Raw genomic sequence first — 27,989 nt, 5'->3', positions numbered from 1 at the left:
AAGAGGCTCCCTGCAAGGAGCCTGATGCAGAACTTGATCCCAGGACTCTAGAATCATGCCCTGAGCCAAAGGCAGACGGATGCTCAACCACTGAGCCACCCAGGTGCCTCTATTAATGATCCTTGATTAGAAGCCACGATCGACTCATTTGGTAATGCTTGAATGAAAAGGACATTATTTTAAGCAGGCATATGTTGGTTATTTTAGCTTCAACTCTTACTTGAAATATCCTCCAAATATATGCATGGTTAATCCTTTTCCATTTTTCCCCCGTCTGCCCTCTGCCAGCATTACTTAGAGCCCCCAGTGAAGCTGAGTGAGGCTCTAGGAAGATACGGACTTAACTCGGAAGATTTTTTTGTCTTGAAGCATGGAGAATCCAGATACCTCAACGCCGATGAGGAAAACTGAATAAATGTGAGCACACGAGCTATTAGTGGCTAAGGTATCCTCTAAGAAAGACCAAGGAATTCCTGAATATGAGGATTTTTTTTTACATTGGGAAACAACTTCTGCAAATTAGTGTTTTATGTTTTGCGTGGTAACTTGCTTGCTCCTCCGACTCCCAGTTCATAGAGAAAGAATCAGAGGTGGGTCATTTCCATAATGAATTGGTGACGGGGGATTAAAATCCTGTCTTAATGGTATAAGCATTGCAATGGAACTATTTTTTAACAAAAGCACTATACTTTAGTGGTAGAATTTGGAAGTTATGAAAACTGATTTTTGAGGTCTTATTTCTGTTCTTCTGGTTAAGGGCCTCCTGCAAGATTGAGTCTAGCTAGCTAGACTGTTCCAGAGGCCTGCGCATAGAAACCCGCTTCTTGTATTCCCAATAGAGAATGTGGTGAAATCGACAGCCACATGCTTACAGCAGCTCTCCTTGCTCTATCAGGATTAGCTTATATGCCAAATGTGAAGTGATTTATTTTTTTAAGGATAGAAACATAGGTTGGGCTAGGTTCCCATTTTTAAAGACTTAATTTTTAAAAAGAGGAGTATTTTCTGTTGCACGTCTACAATCCCTAAATCAGAAGTGGAGCTGGGCAGAGGCAGGGAAAAGGGGGTGGTTATGAGGACATGATTGGTGACAATTTCTATTTTTAATTTAAAAGACCTGCTAAGCACAAAGATAGCTGCAAGGAAATATTTTATAAAGATAAATGCGGATCTTAAAATGTTAATAATTCTCTGTATTCCATTTTCTCTCCATCTGCTCATTTCTCCCACTCATTTCATAGCTCCAACCCTGAATATATCAATAAGGTCTATAAATATTTTATGTTTTACATGATTCAGATGGCTTATATTTTTATATTAAATGACCTCTAAGCATGATTCTACTTTGGCTAAGCTAGTAATACTAGCAATTAAAAGAAAAGTGGTAATTTTTTTGGGAATTAGCTGACTTGAGTTTAGTCCTTTAAGGGCTCTCTGGCTGCTTGACTGCTCTGAACCTTCCATGAGAGCCGATCAGATACATTGGAGGCCCATCCTGTCTTTCTGCTCCACAGTCTCGGTGAGGTAAACTTTATTCACACAAAATAATCAAAATAGGTTTTCTACACCAAATGCTACCCAGCAGTATCCTATCTTCACATAGTATATATGCACGCCACCTGTTAGCCACTTAATCTCAATTTGAGTCCCTCCACCGTGGATCCCGCCATATGTCACCTATGCGCACTGTGCCTCAGTTTCCTCACGTACAACAAGAGGACAATTTTGACCTACCTCCAAAAAATGTGAATAGTGATTTTTTTTAAAGCACTTTGAAAATATAAGGGAGAAAACTATTTCTTAAGACATCACTGCCTAATATAGATCAGTAGATCTGAAAGCTGAAAATAGGCTCGTGCTTTTGAATAGTGCATTATTCCTGCTGCAGAGTCCACCATATATATTTAGGGCATGAAACATTGAGGACTGACAACTTTATCTCCTTTTGTAAATTTGAAGAGTCACAGACAAAATAAATGTAAATGATCATTTATCAAAATTTAGCTTTTTTATCTTAAAAAGATGCAAATCAGTCAAGGGGAAATGTGTATATAATGATGTGAATGTATGTGATTTGGGGCACTAAAGCAGAAAAAATTTACCCATAAAATAACCTTCAGGAAAAAAAAAAAGCTGAATCACCATAAACCTTTTCACTCCAAAGGAACATTCTAGCAAGCAGATGGGAATGGAGGTGTTAGGTTGAGGGTGGATTAGCTGGCGGTGGTGGGGGCTGCTGGCGCCCTAGTACTAGCCCGTGTAGTCACCTTCCTTGCTGTTGCCCGCCACACTGAAAATTCATCTCTCACCTCTGCTTTGTGAAGACCAAGTTCATCTTAATTTGTCTTCTCCATGAATGGCCTTAACATTATTTCTGTATTCACAGAAACTAACTGCAGGTCTCTGAGCACTTTAAATCATGTTCCAGTTCATTTAATGAAAAGGCCTGCCTTTTTCTAGGCCTTCTCAGAAGCTTTAATTTTTATTACCATTCACATTCTTTCTACATTGACATCTTGTTTGTGAAGAAGTATATGGAGGAGCTTCATGTTTCCTCGTAGAATCACGTGCAGTTTGTATGGTTTCAGTTTTTTCACTTAGCTGCATTTTTGCAGGGTTTACGTACAAAGCAAAACCAAATTTTGAAAAGTAAGCCAAATCCACTCCTGCGTCCATTCAGTCTAACATAGGGCATAATGCCTTTTACTTGGTCTTACCTGATCAGTTTCATTTTGCTCTCCAGTTAGCCAGCACCCATTCGAACCTGTGAGATCTTATGGACAGTCCCTTCCTCCTGTAGTAAGTGATGGACACCCAGAGGTTGGTTTTCCTTGCCCAGAGGGTCGGATCACTCACTGTGGGGGGAATCCCACCCAATAAAAGCCAAGATGTGCCATGACCTACATAGATCAGGAATTCTTTGTGCACTTTGACTTTGTAATTTTTTAGGAAGTTAAAAATGACTCCCCTTTTATCTAACATTTTGACATTTCAAACTCAATGCTCTGAACCCCAGGAACTGGGATTATCTCTTAAACTAAAGACGGAGGAAAAGAAATGGCGTTTTAGAATCCAGTGCTGCTGAAGCACATCAAATCCTAGTTTTTACTCATGCATACATTTGTGTTTTCATAAAGAGGCAGATTAAAAAATTCGTTATAAAGGAATGTGCCTTTCAGGGAATTAGGACTTTTATTTATCAGTAATGCAAACCTAAGTAGTGTTCTTGCCAGCATATACACATTACTACCGTAGCCAGCTGGGAACTAACATGTTTTCACCTTAATACGGAATCCTTTTTCTACTGTAAAAAATATTTCTTGCAAGTTTGATTTCTGTATCAGGCTAACCCTGAAAATACACATTTTTCTGTTTGAGGATTTGTGACTTCCTATGGAAATCCATGTATTTACAAATGAAATTTAAAGTACTTGTACAGCTTTGCCTTAAATACCTGGAGTAGGAAAGCTGCTTGCATATGGATTTACCTAATACTAAGCATAGTGATGGTTATGAACTTGAATATTATAAAACCTGGCTGAACTGAAATCTATTAATATTTTTATTCCATAAGCTACTGTGACAATGATTATAATTAAAATATACAAAAAGCTAAGTAAAATATGGATGAATATTAATAAATAAAGTACTATCAAGAGAAAGCACATAAACTTGTTTTTTCTTTTTTATTTAAAAAATTATAAAATTCATGCTGATAGTTAAAAAATTCAAATGGTAGAAGGTGTACATAGGAAAGCTCCTTCCTTCATCCCACTCCCAGAAATCAATCTCTCTGGATATAAGCATAAATAGTTTTCATTTAAAAAACCCCAGCCATTTCCTGGATGCCTTTCCACATGAGCACATTCAGACTCCTTATTTAAGATGAGAGAACTGATTTAACCAGTTGCCTATGGACGGAGTCACACGCTGCATCTTCAGAGGCTGGCCTACGGAAAGGGAGTGGTGAGGGCGAGGAGACACATGGACTCAGAATAAACTCTCATGATGAGAAGAGACTTTTGGAAGCAGTATGGCTGGGCTGGCCTGCGGCCCTGCAGCAACCAGCCAGTCACACATGAAGGCAGGTGACAGCACAGCACTTCCAAGGACGCAAGGTTAGCTGACATGTAAATAAGGCAACTGTCGCGTCACATTAAGGAAATAATTGAAGTAAACTTGGCAAACAGCAAAATGAAAAGAAAGGGTGTCAGAAAAAGCTCTTCAGTTCATTTGGTATCAATCAAATGGTTCAAAACTGGCTCAAAATAAGCCACAAGACCATGGCAGGTTCTAGCTGGGTTAATAATGAAATGTGGTATTTACTGTTTAAGATTCTGCAGCTGGCAGATGAAAACTAGTCAGAACCTGGGTATGACTGTTACCTTTTCCTTCACGTCTGCATCATGGTGTTTGGCTAAGGCCCTCATTTTCTGGGCACACTCTTCTCCATATAACAGGAAGAACAGGGAACCTTTAGGGAAAGTAGGCTGAACAGCTAAAGAACCTTTTTCGAGGCAGTTGTTTATATTCTGAGATAGCGTCAAGACTCGAAGAAGAATCTCCTTTGCCACGTGGCCGTCATAAAGGGAAAGGAATGAGGAATCCACCTGCAAGAGGAAACCAGGAGTATTATTTTAATAAATAACAAAAACATTCTTCAGGTATATTTTTGCGTTTTAAAACTACATCAAACACATTAAAAAAAATCTGGTCATAGAAAATTATCCCTAAAATCCTCTAATCTAAATGTAAAATATGAGGCACCCCTACACTATACGCTAATGGAAAAAAGGTCTCACTGTTTTAGCTAAAAATAGGATTCTCTTGGGAGTGCTAGAAGGCAGTCATTTGGAAAAATACCCACATCCTTTTTAAGGCCCTTCTAGTCTCCCTGGGGATCATGGATCCCCCAGAGCTGTCCTGTGTGGGCGCAGGGCTGGGGCGCCGGGACGAGCCGCTCAGTCCAGCAGGTCCCGCCTTCACAGGAGTAGAGGCCTGTTCTGTGTCAGTACCACCTTCGCTTTCTTCAAAAACACTTATCACAGCTTTTAATTATTGTGTTCGTTTGTTACATATTTTTTGTCTCTTTTCATAAGCTCTGTGAGGTCCAGCACTGTGTCATGTGTGCTCACTGGTGTGTCCTGGCATTCGGCTCAGCGTGTGGCACATCCATCAGTAAAGACTAGTGTCTGAGCAGACGTGGAAGACACATGCGAACACGTCAAAGGGAAAAGGTATGGTCACATACGTGTGGCCCAGAATGGATCAACAGAACAATTATAATTTATTGTTGCTAGGGAAGACTTTCCCAAATGATTCTTTAAAATATGTTCGTTACAGACAATTTAGGAAATTTGTGTAGACAAAAAGAACCAAAACAACAACAACAAACCCCCCTGTGCTCCTCACTGATAGTCTGTTAACATTTGGGATAAATCTTTCTATATCTGTCCAAATCCATTTATTTTTGTATACTTATAAAACAAGTATGTGAGCTACTTACTTGGGCACCAAGTAGTACCTCTGTCATGGCTGGATTTTCAGACAAATTAACAAGCAGTTTCAAAACTTGAACCTGAATTAAGAATCATACGGGTTTATTTCAGACCAGCGAGCATGGATTTGCTCTCCCCGGCACCCTGTCCTCTTAGCGTGTCCACGTTTCAGTCCTGCCTGGGCTTCACGGTCTGGCTCAAATTCTCTACCCCATGGAGCCCTCTCCTCTACAACACCTGGCACACAGCAGGGTTATTGAAACTAAATTTCCAGCTACATTATTAAGGGAGAAGATGGTGAGTATCTCAATGTCCACCCGCCTCACCCCTAAACCATGGTAATAATCTTAATGTAGGTTACATAAATGATCTTTATTACAATTACTGGTAAGTGAAATATGATCTTTGGAACAAAAAAGGAATCTCTCAAAGCTCAGTTTATTTCTATTTAAAGTATGGAAATTTTGGAACAGTCTGGTTACCAAGACTAGATAAAAATATGGCTCTTTACTTTTTAGTAGGTTACTATGAACCTTTGAGCTTATCTTTTTTTAATGTGAAAAATGTTTTAAAATCCTTTAAATAGGCAGTGACATAAATAATTGGCAACAAATGTTAACTTAGAGCTGACTAGCTAAAATATCTGCATTCCTTTCACTTATAATCAGGCAGTGCGGTAGCCCCCCTCATCTGCAGGAGATACATCCAAAGACCCCCAGAACATGCCTAAAACCATGGATAATATCCAGCCCTACATACACTAGGCCTTTTCCTATACATACATACCTATGATAAAGTTTAATTTATACACGAGGCACAGTATGAGATTAATAAAAAAAGTTATATAAGTACAGTCTTGAAATATCCAATACTATTTAGTGTATGTATTGCTGAAGGGAACACTCTCTGAAAACACCTTATCTTTCTATACTCACCTTTCTTACGAGATGACAAAATGCCTACATGACGAAATGAAGGGAGGTGAATGACACATGTTGTAACATGGCACTAGGCACTTCTGACCCTCTGACAGTAAGCCAGAAGGATCACTGCATCCCAGCTGCGGCTGACAGCAGGTAACAAACCATGGATAAGGGGTTGGGGAGACTGCTGTCATAACATTTAAACTGAATTCCTGTTTAGAGACGAAGGTCATATAAAGCTGTACTTTATACAAGATACCTGAAATTACACAAACTGAGAAGCGAGGAGGGACAGATGTGCTCCCTACTAGACCTGGAAAGGAACCCAGACCTTTATTTCAGAAAACTTTTTTTTTATACAAAGGTCTTGTGTATTTCCGATAGAACATTTTTAAAAAGATTTATTTTTAAAAAGATTTTATTTATTCATTTTAAAAAGATGTTTTAAAAAGATTTTATTTTTAAAAATTAAAGATAAAATTTTTTATCTTTAAAAAGTAAAAATTGTTTAATAAAAGATTTTATTTACTCAGAGACAGAGAGAGAGAGAGGCAGAGAAACAGACACAGGCAGAGGGGGAAGCAGGCTCCATGCAGGGAGCCTAATGTGGGACTCAATCCCAGGATACACCCTGAGCCAAAGGCAGACACTCACCACTGAGCCACCCAGGCGTCCCATTATTTTAAAATTTATTTTTAAGTAGCCCCAGTGTGGGGCTTGATCTCATGACCCTGAGATCAAGAGTTGGATGCTTAATCAACGGAGCCACCCAGGCGGCCCTCCTACAGAACATTTTTCAAAAGCCATAGAAAAGCACAAAAGAAAAAGGAAATTGCCCCCCCCCCCCCCCCCCCCGTTTCCATGACCAAAACCACCACTTAAGTTTTGTTATTTTTCTTTATGGCCTTTTTATACACCTATACTGTATCTCACATATTCCTTGGGTCATGTTGTATATACTAATTTGTTAAGGAGGATAAAAGGCTTTGCTTAAATTTTTTTTATCAGCCGTTTAAACTTTTTTTTTTTTTTAATAAATACATGGCCATGATAAATTTCAAACTGCAGAGGGAAACAAGGATCAAAATAAAAGCCACCATCCTGTCTGCCTGTCCCGCCCTCTCAGCAGAAACTACTGGTAACAGTTTCTTGTGTAGGTAGGGATCCTGTTTATGTTTTTCAAATAGACATCCTTTATAAATTCTAGCCTCTTAAGGTAACAGAGGAAAGAACTTTTGACCATTACGCAGATCAGGTCTGGCCTGACTGGCCGCCAGCAACAATAAGCGTAAGTTTTAGGAATAAACACTTGCCCTACTGTCAGTGATGTTTTATTAAGAAAACAGACAGGAGTTCTGAAACAGGAAGGTCCCAAACCTAGGAAATAAGTCTGAGGTCAGAATCCATAAGGCCTGAGTGGCCAATGAGGGCAAGTTTATAACCAGGGAACAGTAACAGCAAAGCTAGTTAGCAGCCTGAATTAAAATTCCACGTTGCTAGGCTCTGGAAGGGAGTGAACCATGAGAAAATAATTTACAGAGCACAATTACAGATTAAATAGCTGCAGGTGTCCCTTGCTTTTCAAATGTTTGCATTACATCACTTCACTTTTTATAGAAGACCTACATTATTGTTACCTGTTTCCACTAACCGAAAGAAATCCAAAGAGGATTTTCGTTTTTACAAAAAAGAAAGAAAGAAGAAAGAAAGAAAGAAAGAAAGAAAGAAAGAAAAGAAAGAAAGAAAGAAAGAAAGAAAGAAAGAAAAGAGAAGAAAGAAAGAAAAAGAAAAGAGAAGAAAGAGAAGAAAGAAAAGAAAAAACACAGCACTGGGTGTTTGTTTTGCAGCAAGCGTTAACAGGGGCAATGCGCAGTCCAGAAACTACACTCAGCATTGGGCAGCCAGAGCTTTGAACTGTGTCTGTGAACATCTGTGCTATCTTGATTTAATTTGTGCATCGGTTAGCAAGATAGGTTCCAAGCTATCAGAAAAATCCGAGAGAGGTTGGGGGGCGGGGGAGGTGTGTCTTGAACGCTCAAAAAATTTTCCATATAAACTACCTGTAAGCACTGCTCCACTTCACACCATTTTGGCTCAGGAAAGGTTTCCTAGGAATGCCCTACTTTCAGATGGGGGTAGGGGGATACCTGTCTGAATTCTGGTTTGAACCATGTTAAGTCCTCTCTTTTTCTCTTATCACATGTGCCATCTTGTGGTGACTCCACGACATTTCTCTAAAGCCACTGGTTTTCTTTGCTCTCAGTGCAGATTTAACAAGAATTATCTGTGTTAATCTTCCATTATTTGTATTTGGTTAGGAATCAGTGTTGTACCCAAAGGATGGTTATGGTAAGGTGAGCTCTCTTAGTAAAAATAAGATTTCTAAAAAATCAATTTTGGTGGTAATTTACTGAGAAAATATCTAAAATAGGTACATTTTCTCACAAATGTATTACTATCCAAAAGTTCCTTTGCAGGTTGGAAATTTACACTTATTTTTTGTGGACAATGTTATAATTGGTGGTCAGGTTCCCAGACAGACCAAAAAAGCAACGTTTCTATCCCAGAAATGCTGTACTAGGCAGTGGAATGGAAAAACAAAACAAAAATAGAACATACTATTGTGGTGTGAGTCATCTTCTAAAAAGTCATAAAATATATTAAAACACAGACCATGTCTGAGACGGATCTATACAGCCCCAAGGCCTGACTCGCCTGGCTTGGAACTCCTTGTTCTTCCTGAAGTTTTGGGTAGAGCTGCTGCAGACACAGGCAGAGGAGAGATCTGTCCTGTATTTGCAACACTCTAAGGTAGAGGGAAGGGGTTCCTTGAGGCCTCAAAGGCTGGAAGTTACTTTGTTCTACTGGGAAAAGAGATGTTGATGGGTGTGTGCATTTTAGAAATTGCCTATGGATGGAGCATATTTCGAAAATATTGCTAAGAATATTATTACATTTAATTCTGAATGCCTTTGGGTACGCTTTAGACCAGATCTAAGTAACTCTGGTTACTGGAAATGTGGAAAGGCCAGAACAAATTTTAAAAGGGCTACAGTGAGGCTGTCTTGGAATCCCATTTGATAACTGTAGAAATAACTTCAGTGATGTTGAATATTTGGAGTAGGGCTTTACATTTGGTCCTTTGAAAATGCTCATGCATTTTTCTCTCAATTGTGCCAGAGAACAGAGACCAATATAATAAAAAGCTGATGATCAACCCAACTAATCAGAGCCTTTGATTACTCTACCTTCTGTTTTTTTAATTTAATTTTATTTTTTTTATTCATGAGAGAGACACACACACACAGAGGCAGAGACACAGGCAGAGGCAGAAGCAGGCTCCATGCAGGCAGCCCGATGTGGCACTTGATCCCCGGTCTCCAGGATCACCCTGGGCTGAAGGTGGCGTTAAACTGCTGAGCCACCTGGGCTGCCCTACCTTTATGCTATTTATGCTATGTTTTTATGCTATTTCTTAAAAAATGGCATTTGAGAAAAATGCCCACAAATATGAGAGGTTTACTTTCACGGGATGTCTCCTGAGATCCTATTTAATTAGGTCAATCTCTGTTGCCTTCTACCTCTGTATAACTGATCAAAATCAACCACCCAGACATCCATTATTAACTTAAAAGTGGTTTTCAAAAGATTTTTCAGCAAATAATGGCTAAATCAAAAAAATGTTTCTAACTGCAAGGTGAGCAAAAAAAATTCAATTAACCAGCATTATCTCTCAAAGATTCCTTTTACTCAATCATGTATAATTCAACCTGGTGATGGTGGGGGAAGCCCACTACATCATGTCAGTAAAAGGTAAACTGATTTTCAGAAAAGCAAACAAATGACAATCTACTGATAAATGAAACAACACATTTTCACAAACGAATTTTGAAATGCATACTTGGGAATAAAAATAATTTACTTTCTTAAGCTCATGAAAAGGCTTTTAATAAATGTTAACTGAACTTACTCTTTTTTTTTAAGGGATACTAACTTAAGACAGGGGACTCAAATTTAATCCTCTCTTAATAAGCTTGATGCAATAAGCTCTTAATAAGCTCTCTTAATAAGCTCTTTGCACTTTCAAGTCATAACTGCTTCATTCGTACCTTGGTGCTTCCATCCCCCGTAAGCAACACGTGGAACAGGTCTGTGACGTAATCAGTAAGCATGTGCTGGTGGTCGTTGGTCACGGTCATGTTTGTTAATAGTCTCAGCCCAGCCAGCTGCACGGCAGAGTCCAGGGGACCAGAGAGGACATCCTTACAGACTTGATTGACGTATACCTGGGAGGGGGGAGGGAGCGAGCATCTTAGAATCTCTAAAAATTCATCTTTGAAGCAGTAACTTTTCTGCACGGCAGAGAAGGGCAGTTGTTCAGGGGGAGGCTGGGTCCTCAGAAAAGATGGCTTTCCAGCCCTCCAACTTTGGTAAAATTTTTTTTTTTGAGCTACCTTTGTTAATACCAGGCAATATGCGAGCATTTTACAAATGCGCCTCACTTACTCCGTAACACAGCTCTAGTGAGGTAGGTGTAAGAACTTGGATCAAGCCAGCGAGTAGGGAAGCGATGTCCAATTCCAGAGACCATGCTCCCAACAGTGGTCTCTCAATTGTGGGGGGCCTCCCATCTCAGGCTTCCTTTCTGTGTCAGCTAGTGTGGACACACGAGGATGCCGGGGAGACCTGTCTGGCCATCCTGCATCACGGTAAACACATTCACAACACGGTCTAGGAGCTGCATCATGTTAGAAGTAAAGAATAGGGCAATCAAAGTGAAACAATTTTTTTCTAGGGTTAGTTCTATCAAAAGTAAGCAGAGGCAAAAATTGTCTTTGGCCCAATTTTCTTATTTACCTGGGTACATCTGAATGAAGTGCTCCTTCCTGATGCTGTAACTGCCACTGGCAAAACGTAATGCAATGCCGGTACCACTCCTATTTCAGACACACTAGAACTAAATGCACCGTGATGGAAAAGTTTCTGAAACTGCTTTCTATTTCTGGCCAGGATCTTTCCAGCTTGGTAAATTATGTCTCAGATAATCACTATTCACCTAACTGAAAAGTCCACCAGAAATTCTAACCGATAAGAAAAGTTTCCTAATATAAAATGCTAATGACCAATTGTCCCATAAGCCAGTATTAAGTTAAAAAAAAAAAACCCAAAGTATCCACGTTACCACAGAACCCAGAGTAATGGCAGAAAAGCAAAAGGGATTAAACAACTTGTGTTGACAGATGAATAAATAAAGCGAATGTGGTCTGTATATACAACAGAAAATCATTCGGGCATGAAAAGGAAGGACATTTTGCCATTAGCAACAAATGGATGGACCATGAGGGTATTAGGCTAAGTGAAATAAGACAGGAAGACAAATACTGAAGATGGCACCTATATGAGGAATCTAAAAAAGGTCAACTCACAGAAACAAGAGTGGCATGGTGGTTGCCAGGGGCTGAGGGATAAAGGAAATAGTGAAATTTTGGTCAAAAGGTAGAAACTTCTAGCTTTAAGGTGAGTAAGTTCTGGGATCTAATGTATAGTAGGGGGACTGTATTATATACTTGAAAGGCGCTAAAAGAATAGATCTTAAATATTCTCACCAGGTTGACAAAAAGGTAACTATGTGAGGTGATGGAGGTCTTAGCTAACACTATAGTTTTCCCTTTCATTTATAGTAAACCTACCCATTTATGATTTCAGGTAACTTACCTTTATCTTGACTTGATTTTCAACATTCACACTCAGGTTATTCAACGCATTTAAAGCTTTCTCTTTAATGCTGTGGTTGGGATTGTTGATTTTGCTTCCAATGATTGGAATACCACCCAATTCACGTATAATGACCTAAGAGGGGAAAACACAGGACGATCACTTCAATATGCACCCCCTTCATTAAATTTTTTGCATCCACAAATACTGATACAAATTAATGACTCTTTGGAAACACCTTTCCTATGCACAATCTGTAATTCTTATTTTTTAAATTACTTTCCATATTTTAAAGGTAAAGAAAATAGATTGAAAATAAATTAAGATATGTAATTATTTAAAAACTGTATCTTGAAGATCTACAATAAAGATTTGTACAGCTACTGAAATGAACTCAAAGCAATTTGCAAACACATGATTTTACTTTGAAATAAGATATGACTTTTCTATTATAGGCACATTTGGAAAATTAGGATACTAAAGTAATGTTTTGCTAAAATGTATTTTTTGGAATACAAATCCCTCAAGATAGTAATAGTCGTTCCATTAAAAAAAAAAAAAAGGAGATTCCACAGTTAAGTAAGTTAGAGAAACTCTGGGCATAGTAAGTGTAGACACTTAATATAGTGAAGCATCCATTATGTACTGGGGATCTCCAAGAGCTTTTCCATGAAGTATACACAAAAGAAAGGGTCATTTTTCAGTGTGTGTGTGTGTGTCTGTGTGTGTGTGTGTAGGGGAGAGGAAACCCCTATTAACATCTTGAAGAATTAGAGTTCTACACAATCTGGGAAATGATGCCCAAATTTTCCAAGAAAAAATAATCTGGGGATTTCTCACAATTGGTTGCAAGACTATGCTACTCTGTGCCTTTGGCCCCAACACTGGATGGTATTTTAATTCTTACATGAAAAATAAGCTGAAAATTACTCCTGTCAAAACAAAACATGCCCTTCTATGAGAAAAAGAATGAAATAGTATCGTGGTGTCATCTGCTCTTTACCAACAGCCCCAAACTCTACCATCAAGAGTGGGCTCAGCATTAGGACAAAAAACAAAAAACACCTCTGCTGTGCAAGTTGGGCTCTTCCTGAGGATTTGTGAACACTAGAAATTTTTTTTTTAAAGATTTTATTTATTTATTCACAAGAGACACAGAAAGAGGCAGAGACACAGGCAGAGGGAGGAGAAGCAGGGCTCCCTGCAGGGAGCCCGATGTGGGGCTGGATCCCGGGACTCCAGGATCTCACCCTGGGCTAAAGGTAGCCACTCAACCACTGAGCCACCTGGGCATCCCTGTGATCACTAGAAATCTAACCGTTTTTTGACTATCCTATTAAAGCAGATCAAGGCACTATGATTTCTGACAAGGAGCACTGACCCCCATCACCCAAGAAAGCACTCGTTGGAACAGTGGCTGTGTGGATCCACTCCCACTACAGTTTGTTTCAGAGGGATATTAAAACTATGGCATCAGAAATAGCTCTGGAGACCAGTGGCTTTCTTTCTATCCCTGTAATGAAAACTTCTTTGCGGCCAGAGAGACAAAAAACCAGGACACCAAAAGACACAGGGATAGGGATCCCTGGGTGGCTCAGGGGTTTAGCGCCTGCCTTCGGCCCAGGGCATGATCCTGGAGACCTGGGATCAAGTCCCACATTGGGCTCCCTGTGTGGAGCCTGCTTCTCCCTCTGCCTGTGTCTCTGCTTCTATCTCTTGTGAATAATAAATAAAATCTTAAAAAAAAAAAAGACACAGGGATAAGCAAGAGCCAAGAGATGGCGGGAGAGCGAGCCCTGGTAACGCTCTCAGTAACCTTAAACTGTCTTCACTTGTGCCCAAAGCCAGTGCTATGCTTGGATGTACAAGTTAACTGAGCCCAGTATTTTCCCTTTTGGGTTTAAAATAATTTAAGATGGGTTCTGTCACTTGCAACTGAAAGAATACGAGTAATCAACAGATATTCTTTAAATTCCCCTATAAACCTCAAGAGCTTTACTGTAAGCCTTGCCACACTGGAAAGTATTTGAAACAGAGTATAAATTCAACCTCATTTTGTTTCCATGACAAAGTCAGCGAAAGGCATTAACTGAAAATCATTACACATTTTTTTCTGACTTTTTCTCCATGGGGATAATGGGGAAAAGGAAGCATTTAAATCGAGCTCCTTAGACTTGGCGTTAAGACTCTACTGGTAGAAGCTGTCTACATGCTTAGTGGTTGTCAGTGGCCCAGGGCCCAGCATCAGAACCACGCCCCTAAGACCTACATACCACGAAAAGTATGTACTTGATGTTAGCAATGCTGTCAGTAATGCTTGCTGAATTTTCAAGAATTAAAAAGGCCATGTAATGCTAAGTGGGGAGCAGATAACACTTACCACAAATGTGATGCCTGTGACCAACCTCATAAGGATCTAGAATCCCAGTAACACTCATGTCCCTATTTGGCTGTGCTTTTCAGAAGTAAACAGACATTATGCTATAGCTACACATCCCCAAACCATATAGATGAGGAGAGCGAGGCTCTGGGATTAAGTACCTTACCAGGGTCACAATTAACTGCTACTGTGTAAGGAGTTACACAGGAGGCGCCCATTCTGAAACTAGGTACTTACTTGGTTAGCTGAAAAGGCTGCATTGTTACCCAGAGTGACCAAAGCTTTTTCAATAATTACAGAATCATCAGTTGACTCAAGCAGGTAGAGGAGTTTCTGGAGCTGGTCAACATTTAGGACATCATCATATGAACCATTGGTTAAATCTTCTGCAAAAGAACAAAGTTATTTAAAATCAATATGAGATTAAAAATTTTTTTTAAGAGAGTGCATAAGTGTATGAGTGGGGGTTAGGGTGAAGAGGGAGGAGGAGCCTGACATGAGGCTTGATCTCATGACCCCGAGATCTGGACCTGAGCTGAAATCCAGTCTGACACTTAACTGACTGAGCCACCCAGGTCCCCCTAAATTTTTTTTTTCTTTAAAGACTTCATTTGAGAGAGAGAAAGAGAGACAGAGCATGAGCAGAGTGAGGACAGGCAGAGGGAGAAGCAGACTCCCTGCTGAGCCTCATACAGAGACTTGACCCCAGGACCCTGAGATCATGACCTGAGCTAAAGTCAGACACTTCACCAACTGAGCCACCCAGGTGCCCCTAAAATTTTTATTTATTTATTCATGAGAGACACACAGAGGTAGAGACACAGGCAGAGGGAGAAGCAGGCTCCATGCAGGGAGCCCGATATGGGACTCGATCCTGGAACTCCAGGACCGCACCCTGGGCCTAAGGGAGGTGCTCAACTGCTAAGTCACCCAGGTGTCCCCCCACCCCAATTTTTTTTTTTTTTAAACAGTATCGAATGCACTCTGATGCCAGGCACAGTTTTAAGCACTTCATATGTTTTATCTTGTTTGAATTTCAAGTAACCTCTGGAGGAAGATATTTTTTTATAATTCTCAATTTACAATTTATGGACTTATTATTATTATTATGTCCAAGGCTTATGGACATTAAGAAATCAGCCAGCGGGGGCACCTGGGTGGCTCAGTTGATTAAGCATTTGACTCAGGGTTCTGAGTTCAAGCCCCACATTGGGCTTCATGCTCAGCATGGAGCCTATTTAAAAAAAAAAAAAAAAAAAGAGAAAGTAATGAGCCAATGGTCACTTGGTACTTCTCTCTCAGTAAGGCACTGCAATGCTTGAGCATTTTCTGTCTCTTTTAAAGACCAGGTACTTGCATCCAAGGGAACACTTGCCTGGAGGCACAGTTTTTCATTAAGGAAATGGATTTGCATTAAATGGACTTTTTCTGATCACAGTGTTCAGGCTGGAGAGAACTCCATGAGAGTAATGTTGGTAAGGTGGCATTTTTGTTTGGTTGACGTGAACGTGGTGTGATGACTGGGCTGCTAGAATAACAGTCCTGCTGGGGGCAGAGAGAAAAGCAACGCATTCATTTTGAGTAAATGCTAGAGCAGTCAAATGCTGGATCTGGTCACTTCTGGTCACTGGTCAATTCTAAGTCACTACTTAGAATTTATAGCTTTACTTTTGAGGGAAAAAAACCTATTTACAGAAATTACCACAGGAAAAACAGAAACAATTTTATAACCCCATCATTGTGTTATAAACATAGAACAGGATTCCTGAGAAATGAAACTAGGATTACATGTTAGACAATGCACCGTCCACAGAACACTGCCTGGGGAGGGCGGCTTACAACAGTGGGTGCTATATGATGTCGCAGCTGCGCCTTTTCTTAGTCTTTCTTTTCTTTTTTCTTTCTTTCTCTTTCTTTCTTTCCTATCTATCTATCTAGTCAGATTACGTATCTGAGCGAGAGAGCCCATGGTGGGATGAGGGAGAGCCAGAGATCTCAGGACCCAGAGATTATGACCTGAGCCACCCAGGTGTTCCTGTGCTTTTTTTCAAATACTGAATTATTGAAGGTGGTTATCTTTGGGCATTGGATTATGAATGACTTATTTTCTACCCTGTGCTTGTGAGCGCTTTATTTTTTTTTTTACAATAATTACATATTACTCCCGTAATGAAAATAATTAAGTATACTGCTTAAAGATGAATCACCGACAAATATGACGGAAAGGGACAAGTATACAGATTGTGGGAAACAGTAAGTGCTATGTCCTCCTGAGAAAGCCAAATAAGAAACCTGTTCGGGAAATTTAAAAGCTGAAAAACCAGCATTTTCTCACTCTTAAGTTTTATACTTAGGACCTCTGGACTATACTTTTACTCCTGAATCCATTACCTGCCTCATTTGCACTTTATAAAGCAATATTTCACTCCCAAGAGATTTGAAAAGTGAAACAATGACAAAAACAGACTTTTAGAATGGAAAGAATTTTGGGGGGGGGGTGTTCATCCAAATTTCTCTTTTTACACACCAGGAAACTGAAGGTAGGATTGTCTAAGGATTTGCCTGAAGCCACACATGTAGTTAGTAGCAAAAACCAGAGAAAGGAAAATACAAAGTGCAGGCAAGTCACTCAATCTCTTTGGGGTCTCAGCTTTCTCAGCTATTTAAAAAAAAAAAAAAAGAAAGAAAGAAAGGAGTCAATCGAAGACTGTAACTGGTTCCAAAGGTGCCTATGCATCTTTCAAGTTGTGTGATTTGGTACACATATATGTGGCAGAAAACAAAAAACCGGATTAAAAAGTGGGCAGACTACTTGAATAGGCATTTTTCCAAAGCAGACATACAGATGGCCAGCAGGTCCATGAAGAGCTGCTCAAAATCACTAATCATCAGGGAAATACAAATCAAAACCACAGTGAGCTATCACCTCACACCTGCCAGATTGGCCATTACCAAAACCACAAATAATAACAAGGCTGGTGAGGATGTAGTGATAAGGGGACCCTCATGCACTGCTGGTGGGAATGTAAACTGGTGCAGCCGCTATACACAACAGTCTGGAGAGTCCTCAAAAATCTAAAAATACAATTACCATAGGATCCAGCAATTCCACTTCTGGGTTATTTATCTGGAGAAAATGAAAACATTAATTTGAATAGAAATACACATACTCCTTTCTTGCAGCATTTTTTATAATAGCCAAGGTGTGGAAGCAACCTAAGTGTTAGTTTGCTGATAAATGAATAGGTAAAGAAGTAGTAGTATAGGGCAGCCCGGGTGGCTCAGCAGTTTAGCACCACCTTCAGCCCAGGGCATGATCCTGGAGACCTGGGATCGAGTCCCACGTCGGGCTCCCTGCACAGAGCCTGCTTCTCCCTCTGCCTGTGTCTCTGCCTCTCTCTCTCTCTCTATGTCTCTCATGAATAAATAAAATAAATAAAATCTTTTTTAAAAAAAGTAGTAGTATATATACACAATGGAATATCATTCAGCCATAAAAATAAGTGAAATTTTGCCATTTGCAACAATATGGATGGACCTCGAGGGTCTTATGCTAAGTGAAATGAGTTAGAGGAAAACAAATACCACATGACTTCACTTATAGGTGGAACAAACAAAACAAAAACCAGACACAGACTCATAGATACAAGAAACAAACTGTTGGTTACCAGAAGTGGGAGGGATTTGGGTGCAGGAGATTAAGAGGTACAAACATCCAGTTATAAAATAAATAGATCATGGGAATGTATAGGAAGCACAGGGAAAGTCATCAATAGTATTGTAATAACTTTGTATGAGGACAGATGGTAACTAGAGTTATCATGGGGACCACTTTGTAATGTGTAAAAATAACAAAAAAGTTTATCAGAAAGAATAATATTCAAATGTCCTTTTATTATGAGGTCATGTGTTTTTACTTTTAATCTATTAATGCTATAAATTACATTATATATTTCCCAATATGAATCTTCCTTATGCATCCACTTGGCCTCGTGTATCACTACTTCAATGCCCCGATGGATTTGATTTGTTAATATTTTACTGAAATCATTATATCTTATTCATAATTGAGACAGATTTATAGTTTTTTCATGTTCTCCTTATCAGGTTTTGGTATCAGGTTGTTAAATAAATGAGTTTGCGAATATTTCCATCTTTTTCAGTGCTCTCAAACAGTCTTAGCAGTACAGGAATTACAAATTTAAGTTGAAGACCAAAAAAAAAAAAAAAAAAAAAATCACTTGGTTCTGGTTTGAGATGGTGACACAAGAAAATCCTGAACTGACCTCCTAACCCAGACACACTGAATCTATAGCTACATATAGAATAATTCCCTCTGAAAGAAATCCAGAAATGAGGGGGAAAAAAAAACCCACACTAAAACTGGTAGAAGATGAAACACAATCTTGCCATAAACACCAGCCTCACTGCAGCAACACACCAGTAGGAGGGAACTCACACTCCAGCTTCTCCCTGAGGAGAAAGGGCTTTGGACCCCACATCCCGTGTTCCAGCTTTTAAGACTTCTACCTGACATATGGACTTCCAACATCTAGCTTTGAAAGCCAACAAGTCTTGCATCCACTAGACCCACCCCCCCAGAGTCACAGAGCTGAAAAATATCATAACTGAGCTGAAAACAACAACAAAAACAATCTATTAGAGGGATTCAACAACACTAGATGAAGCAGAAGAATGGATCAGTGAACTCCAAGATAGGGCAGGAGAACTCATCCAATCAGAGCAGGTTAAAAAAAGAAAAAAGGTGAAGATAGCTTACCGGACCTATGGGATAACAACATCAAGTTAACCAACATTCGCGTTATAGGGGTCCTGGAAGGAGAAAATAGAAAGGGGCAGAAAATTTATTTGAAGAAATAACTTCTCTAACCTGGGGAAGGAAACTGACATCCAGATCCAGGAAGCAAAGAGAGTTTCAAGTAAGAGGAACCCAGAGAGGCCCAGAGCAAGACACATTATAATAAAAATGTCAAAAGTTGGGGAGCCTGGGTGGCTCAGTCAGTTAAGCACCTGATTTCAGTTCAGGTCATGAACTTGGGGTCCTAGAATCGAGCCCCATGCCTGGCTCCACGCACAGCAGAGAGTCTGCTTCTCCCTCGCCTCAGCCCCTCCTCCACTCATGCTCTCTCTCTCAAATAAACAAATCAAATCTTTTTAAAAAGTCAAAAGTTAAAGACAAGGAGAAAATCTTGAAAAGCAACAAGAGAAAAACAACTTATTACATGATAAGAATGAGCAGAATTTTTAAGCCAAAAACTGCAGGCCAGAGGGTAGTGTCCTGGTATATTCAAAGTGCTGGAGAAGAAAAAAACCCTGCCAAATAAGAATACTCTAACTGGCAAAACTGTCTTTCATAAATAAAGGAGAGAAAATATTTTCTAGATAAGCCAGAGCTGAAGGAGTTCAGCACCACTAGTCTGGCCTTTTAAGAAATGTTAAAGGAATTTCCTGAGGCTGAAACAAGAGGGTTCTAATTAGTAGTAGGAAAACACAATCAAGTGTAAATCTTGCTGGTAAAGATAAATTCATAGTTAAGTTCACAATAGTATAATGATGGTGGGTAAATCACTTTTCTTATAAATCTAGTATGAACGCTAAAAGTCATTGTAAAAAATAGGTATCAGTACAATAATCTGTTAAGGGATACAGAAGACAAAAAGAAACATAAATTGTGATATCAGAAATATAAAATATGCGTATGTGGGGGGAGTAAAATGTAGAGTTTTAGAATGCACTCAAACTCTAGTTATTATCAATGTAAAACAGACTGTTATGAGAGGTTTTACGTAAGCCTCATGGTAACCACAGAGCAAAAACCTATGGTGGATAAACAAACATTAAAGAGAAAGGAACCTAAACCTACCACTATCATCAAATCCCAAAGAGAGCAAGAGAAGAAAGGAACAAAGGAATTACAAAATAGCCACAAAACAATTAACAAAGTGGCAATTAGTTCATGCCTACTGAAAATTATTTTAAATGTAAATGGAGTAAATCCTCCAGGCAAAAAGCCCAGAGTGGCTGAAGGGATAAAACTAAAACACAACAATAACAACAAAAAAAACAAAAAACAAGACCCAATTCACATTCTGATTCTGGTCACCCATTATAACATATGGTGAGTGTTTCCAGAGCACCAAGCAATTCTTGGACACCAACTGGTTCTACAATTCAACTCAATTCTGACACGATCCACCTGCATCAGATCCCACAGATTCCGGCCTCAGCCCCTCAAAGGCTGCCCCCCCTCCCCTCACTTTGCATGCCAGGGGCCAAGGCCAAGTTGTCCCCAGTGCTTCTGATCAACTAGGTATAGATCAGAGACTTCACCAGCCTCCACCTTGGTTGCAATTAATTTGCTAGAGCAGCTCGCACAACTCAGAAAATTTTGCTTACTAGGTTTATTGTCCTCTAATTTTAGTATACGCGCTGCAAACTGAGCACAGCTTATTACCCTCTAATCACATGCTTGACTCCCTGGCTACAAGACCCCATCCCGAGGGACTTTCCAATAGTTACCATTAACATAACAAAAGATACCTTTATTGTTCACAGCACTTAGAAAATTCTGAAGGTTTTAGGAGCTTTGTGCCAGAAATGAGGATGAAGAATTATTCTTATTCAAAATCACAATGTAACACTAACTACCTGCTGTCAAGAGACTCACTCCAGTTTTATGGATACACCTACTGAAAGTGACTGCAGTGAAAGGAGAGAAAAAGATATTCCATGCAAATGCAAACTATAAAAAAACTGGGGTAGCTATACTTATATCAGACAAAATAGATTTTATTTTAATTTTTTAAGATTTTATTTATTTAAGAGAGAGAACGGGAGCAAGCACGAGCATGAGCAGGGGGAGGGATAGAGAGAGAGAGGGAGAAGCAGAAACCTGCTGAGCAGGGAGCCTTATGTGGGACTTGATTCTAGCACCCTGAAATCACGACCTGAGCTGAAGACAGACGCTTAACCAACTGGGCTGCCCAGGCACCCCAAGACAAAATAGATTTTAAAACAAAGATTCTAATAAGAGACAAAGAAGATAATTATATAATGATAAAAGGATCAATCCAATAAGAGCATATAACATTTGTAAATATGTATGCACCCAACACGGGAGCATCTAAATATATAAAGCAAATAGAATCAGACATAAAAGGAGAAGTAGACTGCAAGACAATGATAGGACACTTCAATACTTCACTTTCATCAATGGATAGGTCACCCAGACAGAAAATCAGTAAGGAAACATTGGATATGTGAGACCAAATGAACTTGATACAGACATTTACAGAACATTCTATTAAAAGCAAAATAAGATGTTCTTCTTAAGCACACATGGGACATTCTCCATGACAAATCATACAGTAGGTCACAAAATAAGTCTTAATAAGCTTAAGAAAACTGAAATAATAACATCCATCTTTTTCAACTATAAGGTAGTGAACTAGAAATAAACAAGAAGAAAAATGGAAAATTCACAAATATATGGAGATTAAACATGCTACTGAACAATCAGTGAGTCACAGAAGAAATCAAAGGAGAAATAAAAAAATATCGAGACAAATGAAAATAGAAACGCAACATACTAAAACTTATGGAGTGAAGCAAAGACAGTTCTAAGATGGAAGTACACAGTGATAAATGCTTACATTAAGAAACAAGCAAGAGGGATGCCTGGGTGGCTCAGTGGTTAAGTGCCTGCCTTTGGCCCAGGGCGTGATCCTGCGGTCCTGGGATCGAATCCCACATCAGGCTCCCTGCATGGAGCCTGCTTCTCTCTCTGCTTGTGTCTCTGCCTCTCTCTCTGTGTCTTTCATGAATAAATAAATAAAATCTTTAAAAAAAAAAAGAAACAAGAAAGATTTCAAATAAACAACCTAATTCTACACCTCAAGGACCCATAAAAAGAACAAAGCCCAAAGTCAGAAGGAACGAAAGAACAAAGATCAGAGCAGAAATAAATGACATATAGAATAGAAAGAAAATAGAAAGATCAATGAAGCTAAGAATTGGTTTACTGAAAAGATGAACAAAATAGGCAAACTATTAACTGCACTTACCTAGAAAAAAAATAGAGGACTCAATGAAACGAGAGGTGAAAAAGAAGACATTACAATTGATAACACAAAAATACAAAGGATCTTAGAGAGTATTGGGAACAATTATATGCCACAAATTGGACAATCTAGAAGATATGGAAAAATTCCTAGAAATATACGACCTACAAAGACTGACTTGAAGAAATGAAAAATCTGATTAAAAAAAAAACAAACAACCTGATCAGACCAATTACTAGTAAGGAGATCTAATCAGTAATCAAAAATCTCCCAACAAACAAAAGTCCAAGACCCCAGGGCCTCACTAATGGATTCTACCAAATTCTTCAAAGAAGGATACCAATCCTCAAACTCTTCCAAAAAAACAGAAGAGAAGGGAACACTTCTAAACTCATTTTACAAAGCCAGTATTACCCTGATACCGAAATCAAAGACACCATAAGAGAGAAATTTACAGGCCAATATCCATGATGAATACCTATGTAAAAAGCCTCAACAAAATGCTAGCCAACAATACATTAAAAACCTCATACACCATGATTGAGTGGAATGTACCCTTCGGATGCAAAGATGGCTCAACAGCTGCCAGTCAATCAGCAGGATACACCACAGTAAGGAGATGAAGGATAAACATCAGGTGATATTCTCAACAGATGCAGAAAAAGCATTTGACAATATCCAACATCCATTCATGATAAAAACTCTCAACTAAGAGGATGTACAGGGAATGTCCCTAAATATACTAAAGGCCATAAAGGACAAACCCACAGCTAACATCATACTCAATGGTGAAAAACTGGAAAGATTTTCCTCTAAAATCAAGAACAGGACAAGGATGTCCTCTCTCATTACTTTTAGTCAACATAGTACTGGAAGTCTTGGCTAGAGCATTTAGGCAAGAGAAAGAGATAACAAACATCCACATCAAAAAGGAAAAAGTAAAATTTTCTGCAAATGACATTATATTAGGTAGTGAAAGCCCTCAAAACTCCATGAAAAAGCTGAGAATAAACAGGTTCAGCAAAGCTGCGGAATACAAACTCAATATAAGAAAGTGAGTTGCATTTCTATATACTAATGACATACCATCAGAAGGAGAAATTAAGAAAAACAATTCCATTTATTTATTTAAAGATTCCATTCATTCATTCATGAGAGACACAGAGAGAGGCAGAGACACAGGCAGAGGAAGAAGCAGGCTCCATGCAGGGAGCCCAAGGTGGGACTTGATCCCGGGCCTCCAGGATCACGTCCTGAGCTGAAGGCAGTGCCAAACCACTGAGCCACCCAGGCTGCCCCACAATTCCATTTACAATTACATCAAAGAGAACAAAATACCTAGGAATTAATTTAACCAAGGTGGTGTACAGACCTGTACAATGAAAACTGTGACACTGATGAAAGAAATTGAAGAAGACACAAATAAATGGTAAGTTATTCATACTCGTGGATTGGAAGAATATTATTAAAATGTCCATATTACCCAAAGCAACTTAGAGATCCAATGCAATCCCTGTCAAAATTCCAATGGCATTTTCACAGAAATAGATCAAACCATCCTAAAATTTGTATGGAACGACAAAAGACCCCAAATGGCCGAAACAATCTTGAGAACAAAGCTGGAGGCATTATGCTCCCTGATTTCAAAATACATGACAAAGCTACAGTAATTAAAACTGTAGGTTATTGGCATAAAAACAGACACACAGATCAATGGAAGGGATAGCACAGAAATAAACCTATACATGTATTATCAATTAATTTATGGCAAAGAAGCTGAAGAAATACAATGGGGAAAAGACAGTTTCTTCAGTAAATGGTGCTGGGAAAACTGGAGAGCCACATGTAAAAACAAAACAAAACAAAACAAAACAAAACAAAACTGGATCACCATCTTAGATCATATACAAAAACCAACTCATACCAAAGCCTTGAACATACGATTTCAAACCATCAAACTCCTTGACAAAGGTCTTTGCAGGATTTTTTAGATTTGACACCAAAACCAAAAGCAACAAAAATAACAAGTGGACTATATCAAATTTAAAACTTCTGCACAGCAAAGGAAATCATCAATAAAATGAAAAGGCTACCTATGGAATGGGAGAAAATTTTCCCATATATCTGATAGGCAGTTAATATCCAAAATATATAAAGAACTCATGCAACTCAACAGAAAAAAACCCACTCAAATAATCATTAATAAATAAGCAGAGAATCTGAATAGCTATTTTTTCCAAAGACATATAAATGGCCAACAGATACATGAAATAGTGCTTAACATCAGTAATCATGTGTACAATGCAAATCGAAATCACAATGAGGTTATCACCTCACACCTGTCAGAATGGCTAGTATCAAAAAGATAAGAGATAACAAGCATTGGTGAGGATGTGGAGAAAAGGGAACCCTACTGCACTGCTGGTGGGAATGTAAATTGGTGCAGCCACTGGACAGTATGGAGGTTTCTCAAAAAATAAAAAATAGATCTACCACACGATCTAGCAATTCTGCTTCTGGGTATTTATTTGAAGAAAAATTGAAAAGACATAGGCATCCCCATGCTCATTGCAGCATTATTTATAATAGCTAAGACCAGAAACAACCTCATTGATAGATGAAGAAAATGTAGTGTGTGTGTGTTTATGTGTGTATATGTATAAATAAAATACTGGAATATTACTCAGCCCCCAAAAATGATATCCTACCATTTGCAACAACATGGGGGGGGGGGGGGCTCTGAGGGCATTATTCTAACTGAAACAAGTCAGACAGGAAAGAAAAATAAACACTACATAATTTCACTTACCTGTAAAATCTAAAAAAAAGAAAGAAAATGAAAAAAAAAAACTGAACTCAAATACAGATAACAGACTGACTGGGGTTGCCGGGAGGCAAGCGAAGAGGGAGTGTAAAATGGTTGAAGGTGGTGAGAAGTACAGACTTAGTTTAAGATAAATAAGTCTTAGGGATGTAATGCACAGCTTGGTGACAATCAGCAAGTAACACTGTCTTGTATACCTGAAAGTTGCTGAGAGAGTAAAGCTTAAAAGTTTTCATCACCAGCAACAAAAAACCTGGAACTATGTGAGGTGAGGAATGTCACCTGAACTTACTGTGGTGATCATTCTGCAATATGTACAAATACTTGGATCAAATCCAACCACATATATTTACCTTATATATATTGATACCAAATAAACAGATAAACAGATATCAAATCATTATGTTGTATGTCACTAATACAATGCTATATGCCAAGTATATCTCAATTAAAACAAAAAAGATCATCTTCTGAAATCTAAGGATGCTGCTGCAAAAAAGGGTACTTATCAAGTCTTCCAAGATAAAGGTGTGCAGCTTCAGGAAGAGGGGACCAGGAGCAGCTTCTTTGTAGGACGCCTGACCTAACGTAACTTAAACTGGTAAAATTAAGCTTAAGACTCTGTCAGTGTTCACAAGGTTGAGTCAGTATAAGCAAGAAGGTACCCGAACCCAGAAATCTCTCAAAGACAACAAATTAGGCTTTGTAAGTAAAGGTAAATAAAAATCTTGTTTTGAAAATTGCTTTTTGTGACAAAAGGGAAAACAGACTTTTTCCTCACTGTTTTCTTAGAGTATTTCCTTGAGTAAACTTACACAGTCGACCCTCGAACAAGGGGTTAGGGGTGCCAACCCCTGAGCAGCTGAAAAATCCATGTGTAACTTGGGACTCCCCCCAAACTTGAGTAAGAGCCTGCCATTAACTGGAAGCCTTACTGAAAACAATGAACATGTATTTGGTATATGTCTTGTATACGGTATTCTTACAATAAAATAGAGAAAAGGCAATGTTAAGAAAAACATAAGGAAAATACACTTACAGAACTGTGCATATATTTATTGAAAAAAAAAAAAATCTCGTGTAAGTAAACCTGCACAGTTTAAACCCCTGTTGTTCAAACGTCAGCCAGAACTGTAAATCCTCTCTTTGATATAAATGGCATTTAAAAAAATATTTTATTTATTTATTCACGAGAAACACAGAGAGAGAGGCAGAGGAACATGCAGAGGGAGAAGCAGGCTCCATGCAGGGAGCCCCATGGGGGACTTGATCACAGGACCCCGGGGTCATGACCTGAGCTGAAGGCAGGCGCTCCACCACCGAGCCACTCAGGTGCCCCAAATGACTTTTAAAAAGCTAAGTAACCGTCTTGCCAGTTTACAAGCAAGAAAGTCTTTCTTAGGGGCTTTTGGGGTCATCTATGTGAAATGTAAACATCAAAAGATGGAGTGCAGACCCCTAAGTTTAGCCTTGGCGCCTGGCTCCACGTGGTAACCACCTGCTCATCATAAAGATCCCGAGAAATTTTATTTTCCTCTGGATCAAGGCGATTAGCTAACAGCGATAGCCACCCCGATTACCAGCGAATTTAGGATGGGCTCTGTGTGAATGGTGCTGTCAAGCCCTCTTGAGGACAAGTTCCTGTTTATCTTCAGAGCATGCAGATGACACGAAACAGACTTTATCCGCCAGATACACGAAGGGGTGAGACGTGTGTCTTCTCAATCCCATCAGCTGATCGCCTGTGCTGGGCACGGCAATCTGGAGTCGCGCTTATTCAACAATAAAGCTTTAGTTCTTTCCTCCATTTGTAGGGAGGACTTTCTTGGGTGGCATCCGTGACCCGCACTATCCTAGAACACCCAGCAATCCTCGGAACCCGATGCACCAGCGGCTCTGGGGCAGCACCCACCCCGGCGCTGGGTCGCGGGGGTCGCGGGGGTCGCGGGGGGGCGCCCCCAGCTCCCCGCGCGGGCAGCTGTTTCCATCCGCGGCCCCAGGGCCTCCGCAACTTCGTAACCGAACCGCAGGGAGTCCCCGGGCCTTCCTGCCTCCGGGGCGGCCGCAGGCACCACCGCACCTTCCGCTGCGGGTCAAGGGCCGGGAGCGGCTTTACCCTGAGGAGCAACCCGCGCGCTTCTGAGAAACCACCCAATCCTCCGCGGGGACGCCGCCCTCAGCCAGGAAAATCCGGGCGTTTTTACCCCGGGATTTTGGACGAGGTGGACGCAGGCGGAAGCTCAGAACCCCGCCGAGGGGGCCGTCGTCCGTGCCCCTGCACCCCCCCCCGCCCCGGCCACCTGCCGGGCACCCCGTGGCCTCACCTGCCGAGCGCGAGGGGCGCAGCCGAAGCCCGCGGGCGCCTCGCCGCCGGCCCCGCGTCAGCTTGTAAATGTAGTAGCAGGCACCGGCCCCGAGGACCAGGCCCGCCGCCACCCAGCCCACGTCCCGGGCGCCGCCCATGCTGCCGTGGGGCCGGGGCGCTCCGCTGGGCCTGGCGCGCGAGGCGGGGAGCAGCGGATCCCGCCGCCGCCCGAGCGCCGGCGCGAGGAGGACACAGGAAATGGG

The 27,989-nt window shown here is 40.0% G+C and overlaps 2 protein-coding genes across 4 annotated transcripts in view; one reads left to right on the top strand and one right to left on the bottom strand.

Annotated features, from left to right (window-relative positions):
* NAPEPLD (N-acyl phosphatidylethanolamine phospholipase D) overlaps nucleotides 1-3,671 on the top strand; it is a 54,435-nt gene extending 50,764 nt beyond the window's left edge. For all 3 annotated transcript variants that reach the window (XM_072759907.1, XM_072759906.1, XM_072759905.1), the window contains exon 5: nucleotides 289-3,671. In XM_072759907.1, the coding sequence (XP_072616008.1) occupies nucleotides 289-411 (123 nt within the window). In that variant the 3' untranslated portion in view covers nucleotides 412-3,671. The remainder of the gene's footprint in view (nucleotides 1-288) is intronic.
* ARMC10 (armadillo repeat containing 10) lies at nucleotides 3,668-27,989 on the bottom strand. Its single transcript, XM_072759908.1, has 6 exons — nucleotides 27,746-27,989; nucleotides 14,754-14,902; nucleotides 12,137-12,271; nucleotides 10,531-10,707; nucleotides 5,507-5,578; nucleotides 3,668-4,610 (listed from the first exon to the last, which is right to left on the bottom strand). Exons 1-6 carry the CDS (start codon nucleotides 27,882-27,884, stop codon nucleotides 4,362-4,364), a joined length of 921 nt encoding a protein of 306 aa, XP_072616009.1. The 5' UTR covers nucleotides 27,885-27,989; the 3' UTR covers nucleotides 3,668-4,361.

This window comes from Vulpes vulpes, chromosome 5 (genome assembly GCF_048418805.1).
Source record: "Vulpes vulpes isolate BD-2025 chromosome 5, VulVul3, whole genome shotgun sequence".
NCBI lineage: Eukaryota > Metazoa > Chordata > Mammalia > Carnivora > Canidae > Vulpes > Vulpes vulpes.
Note: the sequence above shows the minus strand (reverse complement) of the source record. Positions and strands in the feature narration are given on the sequence as shown.